Source organism: Pogonomyrmex barbatus, unplaced genomic scaffold (genome assembly GCF_055798465.1).
Source record: "Pogonomyrmex barbatus isolate J1 unplaced genomic scaffold, ASM5579846v1 scaffold8, whole genome shotgun sequence".
Taxonomy (NCBI): Eukaryota; Metazoa; Arthropoda; class Insecta; order Hymenoptera; family Formicidae; genus Pogonomyrmex; species Pogonomyrmex barbatus.
In genome coordinates this window covers 3,991,826-4,013,327 of record NW_028297182.1, presented here as the reverse complement: position 1 = coordinate 4,013,327, position 21,502 = coordinate 3,991,826, and the positions used below count along the sequence as shown (strand labels likewise).

General features: G+C 35.6%; 1 protein-coding gene and 1 long non-coding RNA gene across 7 annotated transcripts in view; one reads left to right on the top strand and one right to left on the bottom strand.

Moving 5' to 3' along the window:
* LOC105424142 (cysteine-rich secretory protein 1) overlaps positions 1 to 2,746 on the top strand; it is a 53,379-nt gene extending 50,633 nt beyond the window's left edge. For all 6 annotated transcript variants that reach the window (XM_011634215.3, XM_011634213.2, XM_011634214.2 and 3 more), the window contains one exon: positions 177 to 2,746. In XM_011634215.3, coding sequence (XP_011632517.1) covers positions 177 to 435 — 259 coding nt within the window. In that variant the 3' untranslated portion in view covers positions 436 to 2,746. The remainder of the gene's footprint in view (positions 1 to 176) is intronic.
* Positions 1 to 21,502, bottom strand: part of LOC148934712 (uncharacterized) — a 91,641-nt gene that overhangs the window by 38,538 nt on the left and 31,601 nt on the right. The gene's annotated exons all lie outside the window — the stretch shown is intronic.

Genomic DNA, 21,502 nt, shown 5'->3' with positions numbered 1-21,502 from the left:
AATTAAAATTTTTTTTCTTTTTATAGCCAGCTTGCCAATGCTGAACCAACGTGCTTTGACTTACCGATAAATCGCGATTCAACGTCAATCCGATTCATTTCTTGACGCTGTTGCGATCATTTTTACAATTGTCTAATAGTCGTCTATATAATAGTTGATACGTTTTTATTTCACAGCGGTAACTACAAGGGCCGCCTGGGCCTACCCTACGTGGCTGGGAAACCGTGTAGCATGTGCAAGGATCACTGCACGCGGGGCTCGCTTTGCACGAACGCCTGCTATCATACCGATCTGTGGTCGAATTGCGCCGAGTTGGTCAGGACATTCGACTCGTGGGTCTGCGAGACCGACACCAAGGAGGGCCGTGAACGCCGGAAGTTCTGCGGCGCCACGTGCAACTGCAAGGACAAGATCTACTACCGTCACGAAGGGTAGGAGGGCTACCTTGGCTTTCGCGTTTGGGTCCACCGTGTTGCATGAATAATTTAATCGCCCTGCAAAACTAAACTCAGACCTGGTGGGTGTGACGACGGCTAAATGGCGGCAGATCGTTTAAACGGGGGATCGTGTTGTTTTATTGATGAGCTCGTTTGTTTAGTGATGAGCTCGAGCTGGAACGCTCGCCACGTTTCGAGCCAGGGGCCCTTGTTGAGAGAGGACGGATAGCGGGTAAACGGGATAATATGGAAATATGGTAGATGAAGTGATTGTGGAATTTGTGTGCTCTCCGCACAATCGCCGGGGCCTAGATTTTCCCGATACCTGAGGATTCACAGGTCTACAGTCTCAGAAGATCAATAGATTCTATGCCGTGGCGATCTAATGATTCCAAACTGCATATGATCTCTTGATTTCAGGTCATAAAGACCCCGAAGTACCTTTTCTTGTTGTAGCGTGATCCTCGAATTCTAGGAACTCTGAAATTTATAGTCCTCGAATGGACCCAGGACCCTTTGAAACTTTTATGAATTACCGGTGTAAAAGTCGCGTGTATCTTTTATGATTTGAACAAACCCACGTTTCCCGCAGAGTTTTACGCGAAATTATGAAACCACTGGCTAAAGATATTAACCGTTTATAATTTTTAAATGTGACAAAACATCGCTTAAATTAACATTTAATTTGTTTGCGTACTCGCTTCTTCCAGTAATATTAAAGCAGATTAAAAAGAGAAGCTTAAATATGAATAAATTAATTTTTCGTTGGTGAGCTTTGCGTGTTGCGTCTTAATATCGAGATTAAAATGTACATCTCACGTGTTTAGAGGTGTAAATAATTCTGTAATTAAGATGCACGCACATGTTAGTACGCATGCGCAACGCAGGACTGGTTTTTCCTTATATACTTTTATCTCAGCAGCAACTCTTTAATATTCGCTTGTTTTATGAAAAGTTAGAATTTTTAGTTATGTTAAATATTACAGAATAAGTTAGAGCTGACATTCTTTCATATCTCTTGAATATTTTACAAATAAATAATCTATAAAAATCACTGTTAAAAAATAAAGTCTAATTTTATACAGCTTGTGTTCTTTCATAATTATTTTCTTTCATAATTATTTTCATATTTTCCTATTTTTATAAACTCATATGAAGCAAAGCTTATGTAATCGATTTTGTCAGCTTGTGTAATCGCCTACGAATTATATTTTTGGCTTGTATTAAATATTTATCATATTACGCAATATTTTATATTGTGACAAATATTTTCAATCAGATTTATTAAATAAATAATCGAGAAATTTACTTGAATAAATAATATATTGAAGTTAATTTTTACTTTCTAAACGTTTCTCGTAACGTCCTTTCCCCAGAACGATAACTTTTAAATGTCATAAAAATTGTAAATAAATTCCGATGGATAACATATCGAAATTGACAATTTTACTAGACGATAGACGTACTTTTAATTTCAGCTAACCGTTAAGAGAAACAATGCAAAAATTAAGCTAAGCTTCGAGGAGATGGTGCGTCGATGTTTCTTGTCGTGATGTAACGATGGAAGTTTCCTTTGTTAGCAATTAACAATAACAATAACAGATATTTTTATCTTAGATTTAATAACGCGGAGCTCGATATCGGATGAAATCAAGTTTAAATTGCAAAGTTAACTCTTTACCGCATAATTTCTCTTACAATTGAGAATATATTTTAAATAAGCAACAAGATGCGTTTAAATATCTAGAAATACTGGTTTCTTGCGATAAGATTTGTAGAAATACATATCGCGACATTATCAGCATTGTCTTTCATAGCAATGATATTTTTATTACATAAAAGAATTTTTGGCCAAGTTACAAATAAGTAAAGAATGGTAGCAATAAAAATACAAATAATTTTATCGAGCCAAAAAGATGTTATTTGAAAAATAAAAAATTGTAGATATTTTATATAGACGATATTTAATTGATTTTGATCATACGTTTAATACAAAACGCATCATACAATGGAAAATTGTTGTTATTTTTATAGAAACTGAAAAATTGATATCACGAGTTACATACCGCAACGGTGTGGTAAAGAGTTAAATCGTAAATCATAAGACATAATCAATGATATACGTCGAGAAACAACATGTGTGACGAATGGCGAGTGTGATTGATGATAATGTTAAGTACTTGATTGTCGGTAATTAAGGAGTTCGTTAAAGAGATATAACAATAAATGTAACGATGCAGCTCCAAATAAAATGTTTAAACTGTAATAACTTTTTGTCCACTTACAAAATAAATATCCTGTAAATATTACATCTTCCTGCATTACATTATTTATTTAACCATATCCGAATAGCTGTAATCTCCTCCGATATTTGTTTCATATATGTTTAAATAATTTACGACTGTAATATTTGAGTAATAAAATTTATCAATATATAATAAACACGCAAACGATCCTTGATGGCGTGCGCGCCAATATGAAGAGAGCTTTAAAGCACGTAAGTGCACCTTTAATGCCAAATAAATTATCGTTAAATTTTAACAAAAATTTAATCGTATTCGCAATTACGAGGGTACGGAGAATGAACGCATGTTGTTTGGTTACGGTGCGTTTAATCGTACCGTAATATTTATTTGTTACCGGAGGAATCGAAGGATTAAGCGGCATTATGTGGCGAATAAATCGATGAGAGCTTTAAGGGTGGAGAGGGAACGGAATCATCCCCTCAGGAGGAATGTGCAGTCGATGAATTCGAGTTAGCGGCGAGCCGAGTGCGTAGTCTTTTTGCTTCAAAGGGCTTAGGAATGCTTTTCAAACTGCGTTCGAAGAACGACAAAATAGCGCTATTGCAAACTTTGCCAGGCTTTCAAATGAAGTGTCTCGAAATTTTCTTAAGTCAGTTATTACGTCAAATTAGGCGCAGTTATTGATTTTTGTCGTTTCATTCGTCTGCACTCAAACGTAAATTGAGAGACGAGTAATCTGTTTATATGTGTCTTCTTATCGTTAAATATTTTATCTCTTGCATTTTAAATTCAAAAAATGTTTCGACACTACATCCAAATTTACCGACGTGTGTGAAGAACTCCGAGTAACAAGATTAATAAAAAGACACACAATTGTACACCGGCTGCGGATTTTAATTAAGATAGTTTATTATATTAAAAGGATTAAAAATCGCTTTTGACCAAATAAATGAGTTTTTAACGGAGTATGTATCAATTATTTTTCGAATCCCTTTGTCAGTTGGCGAGATCGGCCGTTCAGAGCGATACAGTCATCCATTTTCGACGTGATATCAAAGAGCGTGAACGAAAATCGATTTCGCCGTGGCGGGCCCCGTCAAGTGGAATAACACCCGTTCAGCGGAATTGGGCCGATTCGTCCATCGTGGACTGACGACTCCGGCAAAGCCGAAAGGCCCGTCGACACGAGTTTCCTTTGAACGAATCCGTCGGAAAGTCGGCAGAGCGCCATTCCGTCGCCGTAATGCTACGCGCTTACGTCAAAGATCGGCGATCGCATTGTCGTGAACGAGCAATTTCCGTCCGTCCGTCTTTCTATGGGAGAAGGACGATTGAAATCGGCCAGTCGGAGCGGAAGATTCGTTCGCTAAATTTAATCCTTTTTGTAGTTCTCGGAATTCTAGGGTGTAAGGGTGCCTGAATAAACGAAGAATGCCGTGCAAGGGAGGTCTGACAAAATGAGAGAGACAGAGAGAGAGAGAGAGAGAGAGAGAGAGAGAGAGAGAGAGAGAGAGAGAGAGAGGGGCTATCAGTTTTATTTTACAAATTGCTTTAAATTCTCGAAATAATTTTATCTACCAAATATCTTGCATGCATAATTATCATTCCGCTATGTTATATGTATAAAAATATTAGATACCAAATATTTCTTTAACAAACACTGTAAGGAAAATTAATGTGAAATAAAATAAAGTTACTCTGATGTCGAAGAATAGATAGTTACTAAAATATTTGACATTAAAAATTACAAGATTAAAGTAAATTAAACATTTTATAATGTAAGCAAATAAATCTTGTTTTTTAGTTAATTTTAACTGAATTTTGTTTTAATAGCAATTTTTTAAGTGACATTTAAATGACATTATCAGGATATTTTTAAAGCTCTGTTACATAAAAATTAAAAAAAAAAAAAACAATTTTCGCAATCTATTGTAGATAATAATCAAAAAGATTTTAAATATGTGTACATAAATATTATCGAAGAATATTGCAATTATTTCGAATTCTTATATTAAATTATGCAATAGGCTTGTAGCGTATGTGATTCAATATAATTCACAATGACTTCGCTAAAGCAAATCTAGTAGAGAGTTGATTTATGAACACATTAACTATACTCAGGGCGCTATCATTAGTTGATTGATCGCTAGTAATTAGACTGTAAAGTAGCCATGAGTTCTAATTACTTGGAAATCTAACGGAATTCCCACGCTAACAGCTGAATATTCTTGACAGTTGAATATTCTTGAAATTTAGCGTCGAAAAATTGATTCATGGGCAAAGTTAAATTACGATCCCATTATTTATTAAAATAGTTAAAGAATTTATTACAGAATTTTATTAAAGAATTAGTTTTTTATTAAAGAATTAGTTAAAGAATTTTCGAAAATTTATTTACTCATAATAGATCAATTTTGATGTAATGTATTTGCGTTAAATCCTATTATCATTCTAGCATTACATTGTTTTGTCGAAAAATAATTTGGAGTTTTATCATAATATAAATAACATAACAGAAATATTTAATTCAGGTATTGTGCTAAATTTAAAATAATTTTTTTGTCATTAATAAAATTATCATTAATATTTAATATAAAATACAACAAAATATAATAAATTATATTATTATATATTATTATATAATAATAAATTATTATAATAAATATATTTTGTTGTATTTTATATTACTAGCAAGAGTACATTTCATGCTTCATTAACTAATAAAGATTATGCTTTTCACAGTACAATGTTTCTGGTATTGCGTAGTTGAATTACACTCGGTGTCCAAATATTATACAAACCATGTTTTCTTTACAATGCTCGTTCTCAATGTTTGCATATGCAAATGTTTACATCACCATAAATAATGGATCAGAGTAGAGCACGCAATTATTTGAAATTTCACGCAATTACGCTTGACGTACCCCCGATTTGTTATGTTAATTGAATTCCTTGAGAGAAACTGGGACGTTAAATTTTATCGAATACCCGGGCATCTCGCGCATCAGATCGATAGCCCGCACAAGCAATTTTGTTCTTATTTCTGACTGCTGTGAAAGTGCATTTATCAGGAGCCCGTTTATCGGGAGAATAAAGTAAAATTTTGAAAGAGATTCTCAGTTTGGTACATTTATGATGTCAGAATTCATTCATGCTGTAAGTTATAACATGCGCGGAGCGTGAAAAAAGTATTTGCACACCTCTTCTATCTTGTTTGATACAATTTTATATAATGAAGAAAAATATTATTCCGTGTATTTTTTCTATTTTTATAAATATTATTTTTATTATGTAATAGAGACTGAATGAAATATATATATATATATATATATATATATATACATACATTGATACGTTTTCTCTTTATACAATATCATCCCCAAATAAATTAGATGCAAACATTTTTTTTACGATCGTACGTACAGTTTCACTCTTGCTCTTAGGGATTTATTACTGGCTTTCATCTCGGTGGATCTCTAAATCCACACATCGACTTAAATCAATAAATCACTGACAAAGGTTCGCTGACAAAATCCTGTTTTTACATAAAGAAAATATATCTTCCTGTAAGAAATTAGATTTTTCTTTTTTGTATAACACGTGAACAGAATTTCGCATAATTCATCGAGTGCTGCATGCACAATAATTACACGCTAAAAAAAAGTTAACGGTCAAATCGAACGGTTAAATTTAAACTACATGCTTAAAAAATTAAGAATCAGATATCAGGAAAGAAGCAGAAGTTAGGCAGCAGCAACATAAGTACCAGGGGATTAAAATTGAACCGCTACGATCAAGGCGGTGCCGATGGCGGTTCGATGAGAGATCGATGAGAGGTCGCGCAGGGGGATGACAGTATTCGATATTTTCGACATTTTGCCGACGTAACATCTCGCGCGCCGGCAAGCGGAACCGGAAACTAACTGGGAGGACGAAGCTGACGCAAGCTTCCGACTCGGTGCGCTTGGACCATACCGAGCCGCTTTGGCGTGGATGCGCGGCACAAGGTAAGTTTCTCGCAACGGCGGAAACGCGCAGTCAGCGTGAATCTGCCCCCGGGCGTAAATCAGCGTTTCATCGACGAGCCCGAAAGCGAAAGCCGCATATCGACATCCGCGCGTAGATTATCCGAGCCATTTCGCCCGACCGAGCGGAAAGTTGCAGCTTTCGGCGAGTCGCGAACGGTAGTACGTGTACACCGCGTGATAAAAAAAAAACAAAAACACCCCAACCCTTGTAACTTTGCGATCACGGTTCGAGAGTTTCGAGTAGGAGAAGGAAAACGTGCGAGTTTTTTAAACAACTCGATTTTTTTAAAAATCCAAGCAAAAAAAAATTCTGTATTACAAACGTGTGCTCTGAAAAGAAGATCCGCAAGTAAAAGCACGGAGAGAAATTCAGTCGGATGAGGAAGTTCTTATTTTCGGATTAATCTTTGCTATTTGCCTCCTCCGCGAGCTTTGCTGCCATTAAAAGGTTAATAAGATAATTTTTTTATCATCGGGGAACGTGGAATCTTTTCATTTTGACGCGCCCCGGCGCCGCGTTATTAGATCCTCGGACTCTAGGAAGCGAGACCTTCGTGAGAATCTACATTTTGTAGTCACAAACACTACAATACTTGAAAAATTGTTTATGACGCGCAAAGGCTACAACAGAGCCGAGCGCAAATTCCCACGAACATATTGATGCCCAGGGAATGAGGAGAATCTGAATCTTCTGAATACAGCAGAAGAGGATAGGTTGTTGCGCGATAGCCAACTTGGGAGCGGCGAACTCGTTTCCGGATACGGCAAATTCCTTCACGGCGAAAAGGAGCGATAAAAATGCTAAGCGCAGCGGAAAGATGAGATGTAGTCTTCCCACCGTTTTCTCTTTTTTCTCCACCCTCCCCCACCTTCTTATACGGGATGTACGGGGGTAAAAGTGTGTTATAAATTTGCGGATATAGGTAGTCGAGTCTGCAAAATGTGTGGAAAAGTTTCTTTGATCCTTGCGGTCCAAAAAAATCGAAATCCTTTCAGACCGTTGGATGCCAGATGGAGTAGTTAGATTCTTAACTTTAAATCCTTGCGTGTTAGATTCTTAAAACTTGTATTCTAGAATCCGCTCGGCACTTAGCCCCTCCATCTTGTTCTCTCTTCTCTGCATCTTCAAATCTAGATATTTTATAGATCTGGAATATAGCGTTTTGTTAACTTAAATAATCCCGATAAATCTGTCCGGATCTGTCACGATTCAGTTTTCCATTCGGCCTCCTGAATCTCAGTTCTCTATAACCCTTGTATTTATGAACAGCGCTTGTCACGGTGAGTTAAGGGCGCGCGTGACCGCCAATATGTCTGCGCATCGCGGCAATATTTCACGATGAAAACTGCACACACACGACGACAGTCGACGACAGTGACGAGCGGCATTGACTGATGTTGCTGGAAAGTCGACGCGATGTCTTCGAGTAAAAAGCTCAAGGGGGCGCTTCGTTTACGCGAGGTCAACTTTGTATCGTGAAACTTATTCGGGACTCGCATGACGCTGCAAATTGCAAATTGTCGGAATTTCGCCAAAATTAGGTCGACACTGGTGCTAAGTCGTGAGAAATTTTCCTGACACTCGCGGCTATTTTTCGGATTACTTGGAAACGCCCACAATGAAGAACATTTTGCAGCTGTTTAACGAACGAATCCTTTTATCACATTGTTCTGCATCTAACTGGATTGTACACAAATTATAAATAAAGAGTATTTATTAAACTTAGACAATTTTAAATTAATATATTTAATCGCAACATGCACACGACTTTTGTAATTTCTTTTATAAATGTAATATCTCATGTATGATGTACACATAAAAATATGTAATTTTAAAGACAAAGAATATCAATAGAATTATTTAATTATTTCACATAAAGTCTACCTTCAATTCTGTAAACAATTATACGATTTTTCTTTTATCCCAATAATTCGAGAGGTAATATGTTTTTCTTGATAATTCCTTTTTATGCTAATTTAGCAGCGTGTCACTCGTTATTATGAAGCTTTCACACATTTTCTCAAGCCACGTAAAAGACCAGCCACTGTGCGTTTCTTTTTCTTGAACGTTTCTCTCTTTTATTAAGCTCCCCTTCACGTAAATTATCGGAGTTTCCGCGAAGCTTTAACGCTTCCGCTCGATTTAGCCGCTCGCGGCACTTCTTCGAGAAGGCAAATCAGACCGTGTTCAGCAATGGCTATTCTACAATTTGTGTCGTGCAAAAACCTTAGTTCAATTAAGAGAAGATACCGTGATACCTTTTCCGTAAAAAAACTATACGCGGCAAAAGTTATTGCATGGGTTAGAATTATATTATAAAATCGATTACGAGTGCTTCTTCCTATTGTTGAATAAATTTACCGATTAATTTTACGTATGTAAGATATTTTTAAAAAAATATAAGAATTAACGACATAAATATATCTCTTAAAAAATTAACTCTTCTAAATAAAAGTTTGGAAACTGAAATTAAAAATCTCTTCATTATGAAAAGCTGAAAAAAATCTCAATAAATTAAGGTTCAAAATTAAAATCTTATTTAAAAAATTTTTTTCATGGCTAAATGCCGAGCACGAAATGCATTTATTCATGTATCTATTTTCTTCCTCTTTCTTTCCAACAAACTTTTGCTATTTTATTTATCGTTTGTAGAATATATCTCTCATTAACTTGTGACGAACAGTTCGTTAGATAATTAGCAAATTCGCTAATTAATCCTTTAATTCTTCTGCTACTCTTTGCATTTATTTTTAATTAACAGTCACTGGCGTAGGCCATACAAAAATGTACTTTGTAATATTAAACGTAATCAAATATTAATAAATTACAATAAGCTTTAACTATTATGAGCTTTATTGTAATTATAAGCAATATTAAATTGTGCCAGAAACTAGACGCCACCGATATTGTAAGCTCTGATTTCATGATCAGTTAGCGAATTATACGATAATCGAACATTAATAAATTACTATAGCACAAAATCTCATCTAATATTATCTTCTCTAATTAGTTTCACAGATTATTAATTAACATACTATGGATTTAACTTTAGCTAAACCAAGCTCATATCAAAGTGGACATTAAGAATAATGCTTCCTGTAATTTTTTCTGAATCCTTTTACAGTCTGATACAAAAAGTTATAAGGAAGTTATCAATTTTTATGTTACACATAGCAATACTGAAATTTTTTTGTAATTTTATTCGTAATCCTATGTCTCGTAAAGTGATTATTTATCCATTGTTATAATTGTTTTGTTCGGCAATTCTTTCAGTGTGCCATTTGTAAAATTAAAAAAATAATGGAATTAAAAATGGCCGACTACGAGATTCTATATAATACGAAATATGATATTTTTTTATATAGCGACGATATATAGCGACTAATACTGACTTTTTGCTTCATTTGGATTTAATGTCGCTTGTAATATCATTAGGGATTTTTTATGTCGTACAATCACGAAATTTTACACTCCGCGTTTAATCGCCGTGATTATCAGGAAAATGTGTTATCGTACGATTATCCAAGTTACATATCCCTAAAATAACGAGCCGCCGATGTTTTATCGCAATTCATTTTATCGAATTTTGAAACTGAATTAATAATTTGTGCTAATTAACCTGGGAGAACCATTCCGGTAGAATCATTCTCATCAATTCCGGATATGTTTACTAATACGATACTTTACAGACACTCTCATTTTCGGCGATCGCTATTGAATAATTGATTAATTTAACATTGTTGTAGTCTGTCAAACACTATTTATAATTAGCATCAGATAATGATAAATTAGCAAATTTGCTTGTAATCTGTGTACTCTTTTTACATTATATAATTTTATTAACAACGTACATCTGAAATAATTTATTTTGCGAATAAAATATGTAATGAAAACTCCGATTGAGGGAAAGAGCTTTTTTTTTATCACAGTACACAATGGTCGGAATTGCGACGTACCGATTGCCAGCGATATTATTTTTAACGCAGAAATAACTAAAGGCTAATTTTATATATTTCGTTCCCCTTCGAGGAAGAAATAAAATGTCGGTTATGAAAAAAGGAAAAGAAAAAAGGAAATGTGCGGAAGCGTGTACGACCGGCTTTCCGGGCGCACCTCTAACCTTTTTTTCGCTCGCGTGCGAATAAGTAAATTTCTTTTTTTTTTTTTATCTCGCCGTTAATTTCTCCTTGATAAAACCGTTGAATTCTAAATGGAAACTGAGAGCGATTAATAATGTTCCCTTTACGTTTTCACTATAATACATCCCGAGTTTTAATATGGCACTTGGAATTAATCGTACCGTTTTTAATAAAGAATCGTTTTTTTTTTGTTACAACATTAGCATAATTCATTCCGATATGTATTATGTATTTCGATACAATTGCAACAGTTCAAACTTTCCATTGGAGATATAAATACACACAGAATATAAAAACGAATCTCACTTTCTTATAGAAAACGTAATTTTATATTAGATAATAAAAAAAAATATATATATAACTGCACGACACGACGTACGTAAAAAAATAGTCTAGGTCTCTTATTTGTTTATTTAATTAACGGCTGGAGTCCTGAATCGGGAGGCGACAGGCTGTTAATTTAATCGTTTTATTTACTTTTCTACTTCTCTCGACCGAGCAATTCTTTATTCCGAAATAAACGACGATCAATAGTATTTAGTGCGACTGGTGGATGTAAGTTGCGTCGGAGAACAAGTTGGAGCGGGATGTAGGACATCGGTTGGAGCAGTTTTCAAGATTCTTGTACGTTTTACAGAAAACATACCGGGAACATAAGGAAGTGGAAGAACGAGAGCTGGCGTACCGGCTTGTTTGTTTCGCGTGCGGCACTTTCTTTCCTTTTATCAACTGCAATTCTCCTTAGCAGTCTGAGGCAGCAGCTGAAACTGACAGCCGGATAACGTCAGCATTTATATGCGCCTTACACATGTACCGTGCCATATACGTAATATGAGATAAATAATGCGAGTCCCCGATCTCTTTGTGCGAGGGCTTTATCATTCTACGAGTATGGATCTTATCTATAATGCGCTGTGGTTTTTAAATCGACGTCTTGTCCCGCCAAAAAGTGCTCGAAAGCGCAAAGAAATTACTTTCCTTCTCAATTTCAGTAATTTTTAGAAGAATATAAAGCGTAAAGCGTAAAGAAGTATAAAGCGTCGTCCATTAAGATATTTATATGTAAAAAAAAAAAAAAAAATAGATGATATACAGAAACCTGAAGAGTTTCAAAATTTTTTGAAATAAAGGGATAACTAAAAAAAAGTTTTCGTTATTGAAAATATCATATAAATAAAAATGGGAACAATAAAAACAATTTAGTAATTTCTTTTGAATTTTGAATTTGAAGAATTTTAAACATAGCTTTAAGGAAAGGCGAAATATTGAAGGAAAAATAACTAAAGTCAAAACTAAAATCATGCAACTAATCGATTTTTCATCTTGTCTTCGCTTGTACAAATCGGTCCTGAGCATCCTTTAGAGAGAGAGTTAAGAACGTTGGCTTGATATTTTTAATCTCGAACAACCGCGAGTGGGTAACAACGCCGGTGTGGGCCATCGTGCTTGCAAGAATTTGTACATACAACATCCTGCTTGGCAAGGATGTTACGCGAGATTCGTGGATTGTTATATTATGCCGCAAGGGGTAGCTTTACGACGGGGCGCAAGAGAGAGAGACGCGGTTCAGGCAATTTGCGGCGGTGGCTAATTACAAAGGTCGTTACGAAAGTGCGGAATAATTCCGCGGGCGCGGATTTTCATCGAATATTAAATTATTCTTTCGCCGTGCGGTTGATTCTCAAGCATAAAATGAACAGAGCACGTCTGTAATACTTCGTTTAAGGTGCACATTAAAGTTAAACCCCCTCGTGAGCGCCGAAATTCATCGCGGGATTTTGAAATTAATAGCATGTAAAATGGTTTTTATTAACATAATTATGTATACGTAACTTTAAACCGCCTTCTCATGTTCTCGTTCTTTATATCTGATACTTATCAGTTTGTATCAATAAACATTCAAAGTTTTATCAAACTGATGTATTTTTATCGCTATAAATTTTATAAATGGCATATGTTATTATTATCAAAATATATAATGATATAAAAATAAATCAATAAGCTCAAAAATATTATTGATATCTTTAATGCCCGATATTGTAGGATGTTTACGACATTGCGGAGTATTTCCAGTGTTTATAGAAATAACACTCAAAACCGTTCGGTTTTCTTTTCGGAATATCACGGTAAGTATATATCCTTCTACGAAAAACCGACAGTCCGCCGTGCAAGAAACGTTGAAGTTGTTTCGTCGTTTATCAGCTGGTTGCTAGCTGGAAAATGCGTTCAAGGCGATGCAGTTCGAGGCGAGATCAACGAGCGGAATCGACGAGCGTTCGCGTCGTAAATTTGCGAACTAACGCGGCTCGACAGCTCGTTAACGGCTGACGCGCGTTGGTAAAGCTCGGTTTACAAGCGGCCAATAAAGAGGTAGCCAAATCGACTGCGCGAATTATTTGCTTACTTTCTTTTTATAAAGGGGGAAACCGGGATAACAATTATCTAACGTCGCCCAAATATTAACGAACAAGGATAAGCAGTAATTACGGAAAGACAAACTTGCATTAGCCGGGTTTGCGTGAAAGTGGGGGAAAGTTTTAGGTTTGTTTGTTTAGTATGTAAGGAAATAGGCGAATAAATAACGGAGAGAAACGCCTCGGGTATTCAAACTGCAACATATACAGCGGCTACGCGAAACGAACAAGACGGCCAAATAAAACGAATTAGTTGGTATTCTTTCATGAGCTTCCGTTGTAAAAAAAAAAAAAAAAAAAAAAAAAAGTAAAATTAACTCACTACTTCTGTCGTTCTATTTTAGTTTCGTGTGTAAACTCAATAAACTGCAACTTATTTTCAATTTTCTTTAAGTAATTTTTCTTCTAAAACTTTTCTTTACTAAGCGAAAGCATTTCCTCTTTGCAATCTGAATGTAATCATCAATCTAATCGTCTAATTTTCATACAATGTATAATGTTCTCATACATTTGTTAGCATTCGATTATTATTATATAATTAACCATAAGTCAAATATATTACATGTGTATCATATCTCTCTCTCTCTCTCTCTCTCTCTCTCTCCCTCTCTTTCTCTCTCTCGGAGTAGATCCAGAGGAATGCGATACGGATTAAGATGGAGATAAGCTCTGCACTCTGGTTTGTACAAAATCGCGATCGAGAATCGGGGCTGTGTGTGTTCGAAGTACAGGCGTTTCAATGAAACTCGAACGGATCGGCCGATGATCGTAGTTGATCCCGATCGTTCCGACGGTAGGCGGGCGCGTCGCCGCCGTTTCGACGCGCGAACGAAGACAAACGGCGCTTTCTCGCGCCGTATAATAATTTCCAATTACCGCGAATTAACGGCGATCCATACATTTTACGCTGTCGCACCCGCACCGGCGGTGCCGGGTGCGCCTGTTTGCGTGAACTATGTTTCTAGGACACGCCGAAATATATCATCCTTGAGTTACAAATGATGGTAATTATATACGAGACCGTTTGGGAGGTTCTGTTTATATCACAGTGAAATTAATACAGTCGGTGAGATATGCAATATCGAATGTGGAATAAATGCGCGGACGTTACAGCCGCGCGAGCGAGAAAGCGCGAAGACAACGCTGCCGGTAGTTTTAATGTTTTTTCGAGATGGAAGAAAAGCGATTAGATCCGAAAAAGGCATTGGACCGAATATTTTTCAATTTACCGAAATAACGAGATCTCCTTTAATCCTCTTGGGCAGGTAAATTCAAAACAAAACATATTTTTTATCTTTAAATGATCTCTGCAGATTTTCCGATTAAAGATAACTTCGTGCGTTGGCGTGCAATCCTTGAATTGTTGGTATGAAAAGTGCAAATTGCATGAAACAATCCGTTAAAAACGCGAACAACCTCGTCGCCCGATTTGATAAAACCCGAACGTCCGCTTCCAATCGCTCGCGCTCGCGCGCTTTTTTTCTTTTTTTTTTTTTTTTAGACAAATAAATTACAATCACCGCTCTCAATCTGTTTCAATCGTGCGAAATTGACGAGCAGTGTAAATTTCGATCTCTCATATGCGAGACGTACGATCGATTATTCCGGTAAAACGACTACGTCAAGCCAGCACCTGCGTCGAATAATTTATTGATGAATTACGATGAAGCGTTAAAAATGCGGCGTGTCATGTAATATAAATATCCAACGACGGTGTACTATATTAGTAAGCGTTTATCGATTTTTTTATGCGGCGATAGCGTTACAAAGTGCGTGTATTATAGCCAGCGATAGCTGGGAATCATCAAAGAATATGTACTTGCAATGAACCGGCTTATTTGCAAGTTTGTAACGTTAGCGCTAATCGAAATCGATGAATTATGCTTTAGACTTCGGTCACAACGTAATCAACGACGATTTATTCGTTCGAATTCGTTACTCCACGCGCGTCCGTGTATTTCGCTATATATAACAGGCGAGTAGCATAAAACCTATAGTGTTCGCGCGGCGCAATTCCTGTCACGTCGTGGCTCGCAAATAGTTAATTAACTTAAGGTTAACGATTTATCTGCTCCATCCGTGTAACAACCGTGACAAAGACGCGTGCTGAAAACACACGGCGAATGAAGAAAAAAAATATACAATTAAGCTTTTTTTTTTTTCAAAATAAAATTTTATACATCAATGAATTTGTAAAATGTTATCCGAAAAAATTCATAAATTCGAGAATTTTAGAATCACGAGACCTCAAAATGTAAATATTGATATTCAAAAATCGAAAAGAGGTTTCAAAGGATAGGTGGTAGGTGTCACAGAAATTATGCTCTTCTCTGATGACAACGCATCTTGCGTATGCAGAAATCTATATCAAAAGAAATACCAAGACAAGCTGTTTGTCGTACCTTGAACTTCGTTTAACTTCATTTTATATAATAAATGTGCACTAAAATATTCGATACTTGATAATTCAAATCAATTTCGATTGATACACAACATGTTAAATTGAACATTATTTAAAATTAAATATTATTAAATTAAATTGTTAGCATTATTTACTAATAAGAAATTTCTGCGTCTCAGAAAGGATAATATTATGTTTTAATTATAGAAATAAAGTTCAATCGTTAATTAGTATACGTGTGATTAATCATAATATTAGACTAATAATTAAAATATAACGATCGCATTACTTGTACGCTTGACCATTTATTTTTAAACTTCTATTTAAATTTAATTTTTTGTAAAAGAGTTAAATAAGAAAAAAGTAAAAGTCTACAAAAATCTACGAATAAAATGTCTAAACATTTAATCTTGTCGCGTTTGTAAGCGATTTTGTGTAAATTCGTCCGAGCATTTTATGGTATTTCATCTTGTACCTGTAAAAATATTTTTCCCCGCTGACAACGACGGGCAACGACGCCTGTGAACTTAATGAACAATACAGCGAGCTGTGTATTGTCGTACGATAAACCGGGATTAATCGTGAGCTCCGTCAGTAATATCCGGCCTGATGAGCTTACTTCGGGCCGCGAAATAGCGTCTCGCCGCGGATTTCAGCGCTCTTCCTCTTAATTCATTAAAACATGACCGGCACCGAATAACCAGCTGACGAAGTACTCGGGGATCGTAAACCAAGAAATAACCGTTTTCTCGTCCCCTCCCCCCCTTCGCCCCATGCCCAACGATAGACTGAATTTAAAACGGGAATCTCGTGTCATCGCTGGTGTCATGCTTTACGTTCCGCAATTTTGATAACCACCTCGCCTCTCTATCCTCTTTCTTTTTCCCTTCTTTTCTCTCTCGTGTCTCTTGTACAAAATACAACTTAGAATCTTCTTTTACTATAACGCGTAAAAAAAGTGTCCCTACTTCATCAGAACTCCATCAATCATTCGCGCAAGCTTTAACCGACTCGATATCGTTCCAGAAGTGAACCTATGAAAGAAATAGGGTGAAGGATATGGAATTCAAATTTGTCTTGTTTAAAGGGAAGTATATAGCTGGAAATAACAAAACATTGATTATTTTTTAAATAAACTTTCTTGCACTTTACAAACTGTAGTTAAAGTAATTCTCAGATATCTTTAAATTTACTTAGTTAGCTAGTTTTTCAAGTCGAATATATAAGTTTAATCACAAAATTATTGTAAAATTTTTAAATCGTTCTCTTGTAAAATGACATTTTAAAATTTTTATGTATCTTTTCTCGAGAAGTACTGAACCGATTTTTATCTTTTTTTAATTTCTTTATATAATATATTTAGAAAAAAACTATTGATTAAAATGTAGTCAAATATACGTCAAAAAAATAAAAGAAATGAATCGAATATATTTAATAATAATGAGAAAAAAAACGTAAAAATACCTTTACTTTTATCTTATAATTTTACAAATTCATAATTCGTTTTAAATTTCTCCCTGCTTTTCTCTCTAATCCAAAAATATATAAAATAGATACATTGATTATGCATAATATTTAACGTAACGTATAATAATAATGAATATAAAGAATTAGTAACTTTTTCTTATTTAGAGAGAAACAACGTATTCGTATTTGCTTATACGTATCGTTTATTACTTATATTAATCACAATATGATTATTTATTTATCGCATTATCGATCGTGTAAACTTTCCTTCGTTTTACATCGATAATGCCATTTCAGTAATTGTTATTTGTTCGTGAATTTCACAAGGAAATTGTCTCAAGGAGACTGTCTCAGATCATCTATTATCAGACATCTATTATCTATCTATTCATCTTTCTTTTCCGTCTCTTCCGTTCTTTCAAGTACATTCACCTCTTCTTTTTCACTTTCGCCTCAGCTATCTCTCACGATTTTATTAAGACCCGCGCTATTCATCCATGAAAGTGCCGCCGTTATCAAATTAATTGTTCAGTCTTGGCATGTCGGTGCGATTTATTCGGCTCATTTCCACCTCACGTGTCAATAATCGAAAGGAATTACCGTCGCAGGAATCCATTTGTAGAAATAATAACGGAAGTACGACTACGGAAAAGAGGAGGTACTCATACAATCGAAGACAAAAGAGAGAGAGAGACAAAATGTTTATTTTTGGCTGCTGAGTATGGCAATTTTCGTCGAAGAGTTTTAATTATTTCTAACATTATTTCTAAATTATACATCACGTAAAAAATGTGACGTTGTGAAATTTACCGGAAATAGATAAATATCTATGTAGATAAAAAGAAAGAGCTAGCAACGATTTTTTCGATCGAGATCGATTCGAGACTTCGCACGATGCGGAAGTTACTTTCGCGGTAATCCAAAGCAGAATGGACGTTCGCTATTCAGAAGCGAAAAGTACGAGTACGAGTACGAGAGTACGAGTACGATTCGAGACACAATGAGAAGCAGAACTCGTCTCTCTCTCTCTCTCTTTCTCTCTCTCTCTCTCTCTCTCTCTCTCTCTCTCTCTCTCTCTCTCTCTCTCTCTCTCTCTCCGGCAGACAACTGAGGCGCAGTCATGAAGAACGTATTCTTACTAGAATGGAAAAAGCTTCTTGGAGGTGGAACATTTGGTTGTCTTCAGAAGAGGACGTTAGAAATGCTTCTCTCCTCGGAATTTCTAGCCGCTATTCGCGCGAGAGAAAGTCGAATGTAATCGTGCGAGGAGAAACCAACTATGTAAAGTGGAGCGAAGAGTCCATTCTTACTCTTATATCGCTTAAGTAAATATAAAATATTCTAGAACAATTGCCGCTCCCTCCGTTCTCTCGCAGTGTCTTTCAACAACCCTTTTAATTAAAAAATTTGTAAAGTATTTAATTAAAATTTGTAAATTCCGATATTAAATCGTTCGTCGATATCGACGCTAGTTTTTCGATATTATCAAATAGTTCATATTTAATACTTTCGTACTAAGTAACTGGATATCTTTTTTTTTTTTTTTTTTTTTTTTAATAAAAGCAAAAATGAAATGTCCATTTTACGCAAATTAATAGATATGCCAAGTTTGTTCTTCTTATTTATCTTCAAATGTATATAGGGGTTGCGAGCTCGGTAACGAGCGGATTAATCAGATTGTGGGGGTCTAAAAAATGATATTACAATAATCTAGGAGATTGAAAACGCGATATGGCACGTTTATGATTGTTACATTTAATTTACTCGCGTATACCGTCGTAATTGCGAAAACACGAGCGGAAAGCAGAGGTGTACATAACGCGTGCTCTTAAAACGGGAGAATTTAATTTTGCCTCGCGTTGGACAATGTAGCGAGAGAAATTAGTTTCGGAGTGGGGAGGAGGGGGGGGGGCTTTTTTTCCTTTTCTTCGCGGGAAAAACACGCACACACATTAATAATACACGCGCGTGTGGCAGGCTCAACATAATTATTTCTTCCTCGTATTACAGCTATCTGCGAAACGATTTTACGCGCGGAATAATCTCTTTCGCCGTTGCATAATGTTGCCGTGCCACTGATATTATTGCACACACATGACAACTACTACAGTAATAGAAGCTGGTATACAAACATTTGCGATATCCTGCTGATGAAATCTTTTCTTGGAGCGTAACGGCGAAATTAAAAATTATTATTATTATTATTATTATTATTATTATTATTATTATTATTATTATTATTATTATTGGAAAATATTGCTTTAAAGGACTAAATTATGTATCGTTTGAATAATACTATTGTTGTTTACAATGCTTATTATCATATGACCGATGTTGTTGTGTGAGAGAATATGAAATATGAAATAACAAGTGGCATATTCGCAATATTTAATTTCTATGCAATTTAGAAATTTTACATTATTTTATGACTGTAAAATATAAATCTCTTTTAAAATACCGCAACTACAAATGGTCTTTAATGGACGGTTTTTTTATGTTTTTTTTCACTCGCGTGCATGCGCGCGTTGCAATATTTTTTACTAGCGAAATATAAATTTTATTTCACTCCATTTTTATATAATAAACATCGGCATCTTTAATGTTTATATTTTAATGCGACTTGTAATCAGACGTAGTAACAGTTGATTGCGCTTTGTAAATTTGTGTTTGAGAAATCCTGCGTGAGAAATCTTGAATTATAAACATCAACATAACTTTTATCATTTCTCGTTTTAATGTGCATTCGCTTCTTAAGACAAATTGTTGATGTGTTTTATTAGAATTACAAAGTTATAAAAATTAAAGTTATCTAAATATTTAACGAATAGGCATTTAAATACAAAGAAATTTAAAACAAATCTTAAAATATAAAGCCTAACAGGTTAAGTAATTAATCAGTTCAAGTAATTAAAGAAGCGAAGTATCTGAACAATTAAAAATTAAGAAGAGGCTGAATTAAAAAGCATCTTATCCAAAATAATCCAATTATTTCATTAAAATTTCAGTTTTGCCTCGGTATATAAAACTTAATAAGAGTAATTCACATAGTAATACGCGATAATGTTCGTAAGAGTTAAATAAAAGCCGAAAAAGAGATGAAAAGATTTAAAATGGAGACACGTGGTAAGAGATAAAAAGTATAGCGGAGATGTTTGTAAAAGTCGATTTCTCAAATAAAAGTCGACAGCTAATCTAATGGAAAGAAAACACAGGTAAATGATAAGCGGGTATAAAAAAAAAAAAAAAAAAAAACTGAAATCGTGAAACGTATGATGGAGGTAAAGCTAGGATAAGATTTGCCATATACTAGAGAACAGACGGTCGTTCTTTTTAGAAGATACTCGAAGGATGTAGCACGAGTACGGAAATACAAGGAGAAAAGTGCAGGAAGTAAGACAGCGCATTTTCGAAGCCGAGCTTTGCCTCGTAAATTCAAGTAAGAGCTTCAAACAAGTTCAGCAATAACGGCCGCAAGATTGAAAGGCTTTGTTCTCTTTCTGTTCTGTTTCTCTATTTCCGTCTTTTTCTGCATCTCCTGCTTCGAGCCGATGCAAATTATTTAAATTGTAACATAATATGTGACATTGTACATTACGCTGCTGTACACTATATTACACGCATATCGCGTCCTATTTCCGCTAATATTCGCGCTCTCGCGAGCGCTCGATCTCGAATTTATTGCAACACATTATTGAGACTCGCTCGTAAATTTCACCTCTGTTTTAAACCGATCGATTCTTTGAGTAACGTGAAATTTACAATTCCAAATGTCCGCGTATCTTCGAATACTCGGATCGCCGGACGCGCGCGTATGAATTCTCGAAACCTTCCGCGAAACCTCCCATCGCTTCTGCATTTCTTTCATATCGGTCCGTTTTATCCAGCCCGTTTATTCAGCCCTCTCTTCCTCCCCTCCACCCGATTTTCGATTTATCATACTTTTTTAGGCAGTCAATGCCCGTCAACCTTTCGCTTTTCGATCAGCACACGTGACCCGGATTTCATCGCGTTATTTTTCGCGTCGGTTCGCGTTTACAACGTTCGCGATATGTGTAACGCGACCGACGCATCGCGACCTTAACTGCGTTCCCATCCGCAAAATCGCGCTTCGTCGTTTAGTCTAAGTGCTCGTAAAATGATCGCGTCGCTCTTTTACGATTGGTACGACGCCCGTAACCTTCTGATTCTCCCTCGTGTGACGCATCTTTTCGCCCTACAACTTCCTTCTCAGCTCGCTTTTGCGTCACCCTCGACTTCTCCTCGACTTCGCCAGCAGCGCACATTCAAGCACTGTAAATGCCACCGCTGACAGCCTGTAATGTAGCGGCGGTGCTACATGCGAATAAAGAAAGATACCGATGTACGTCAC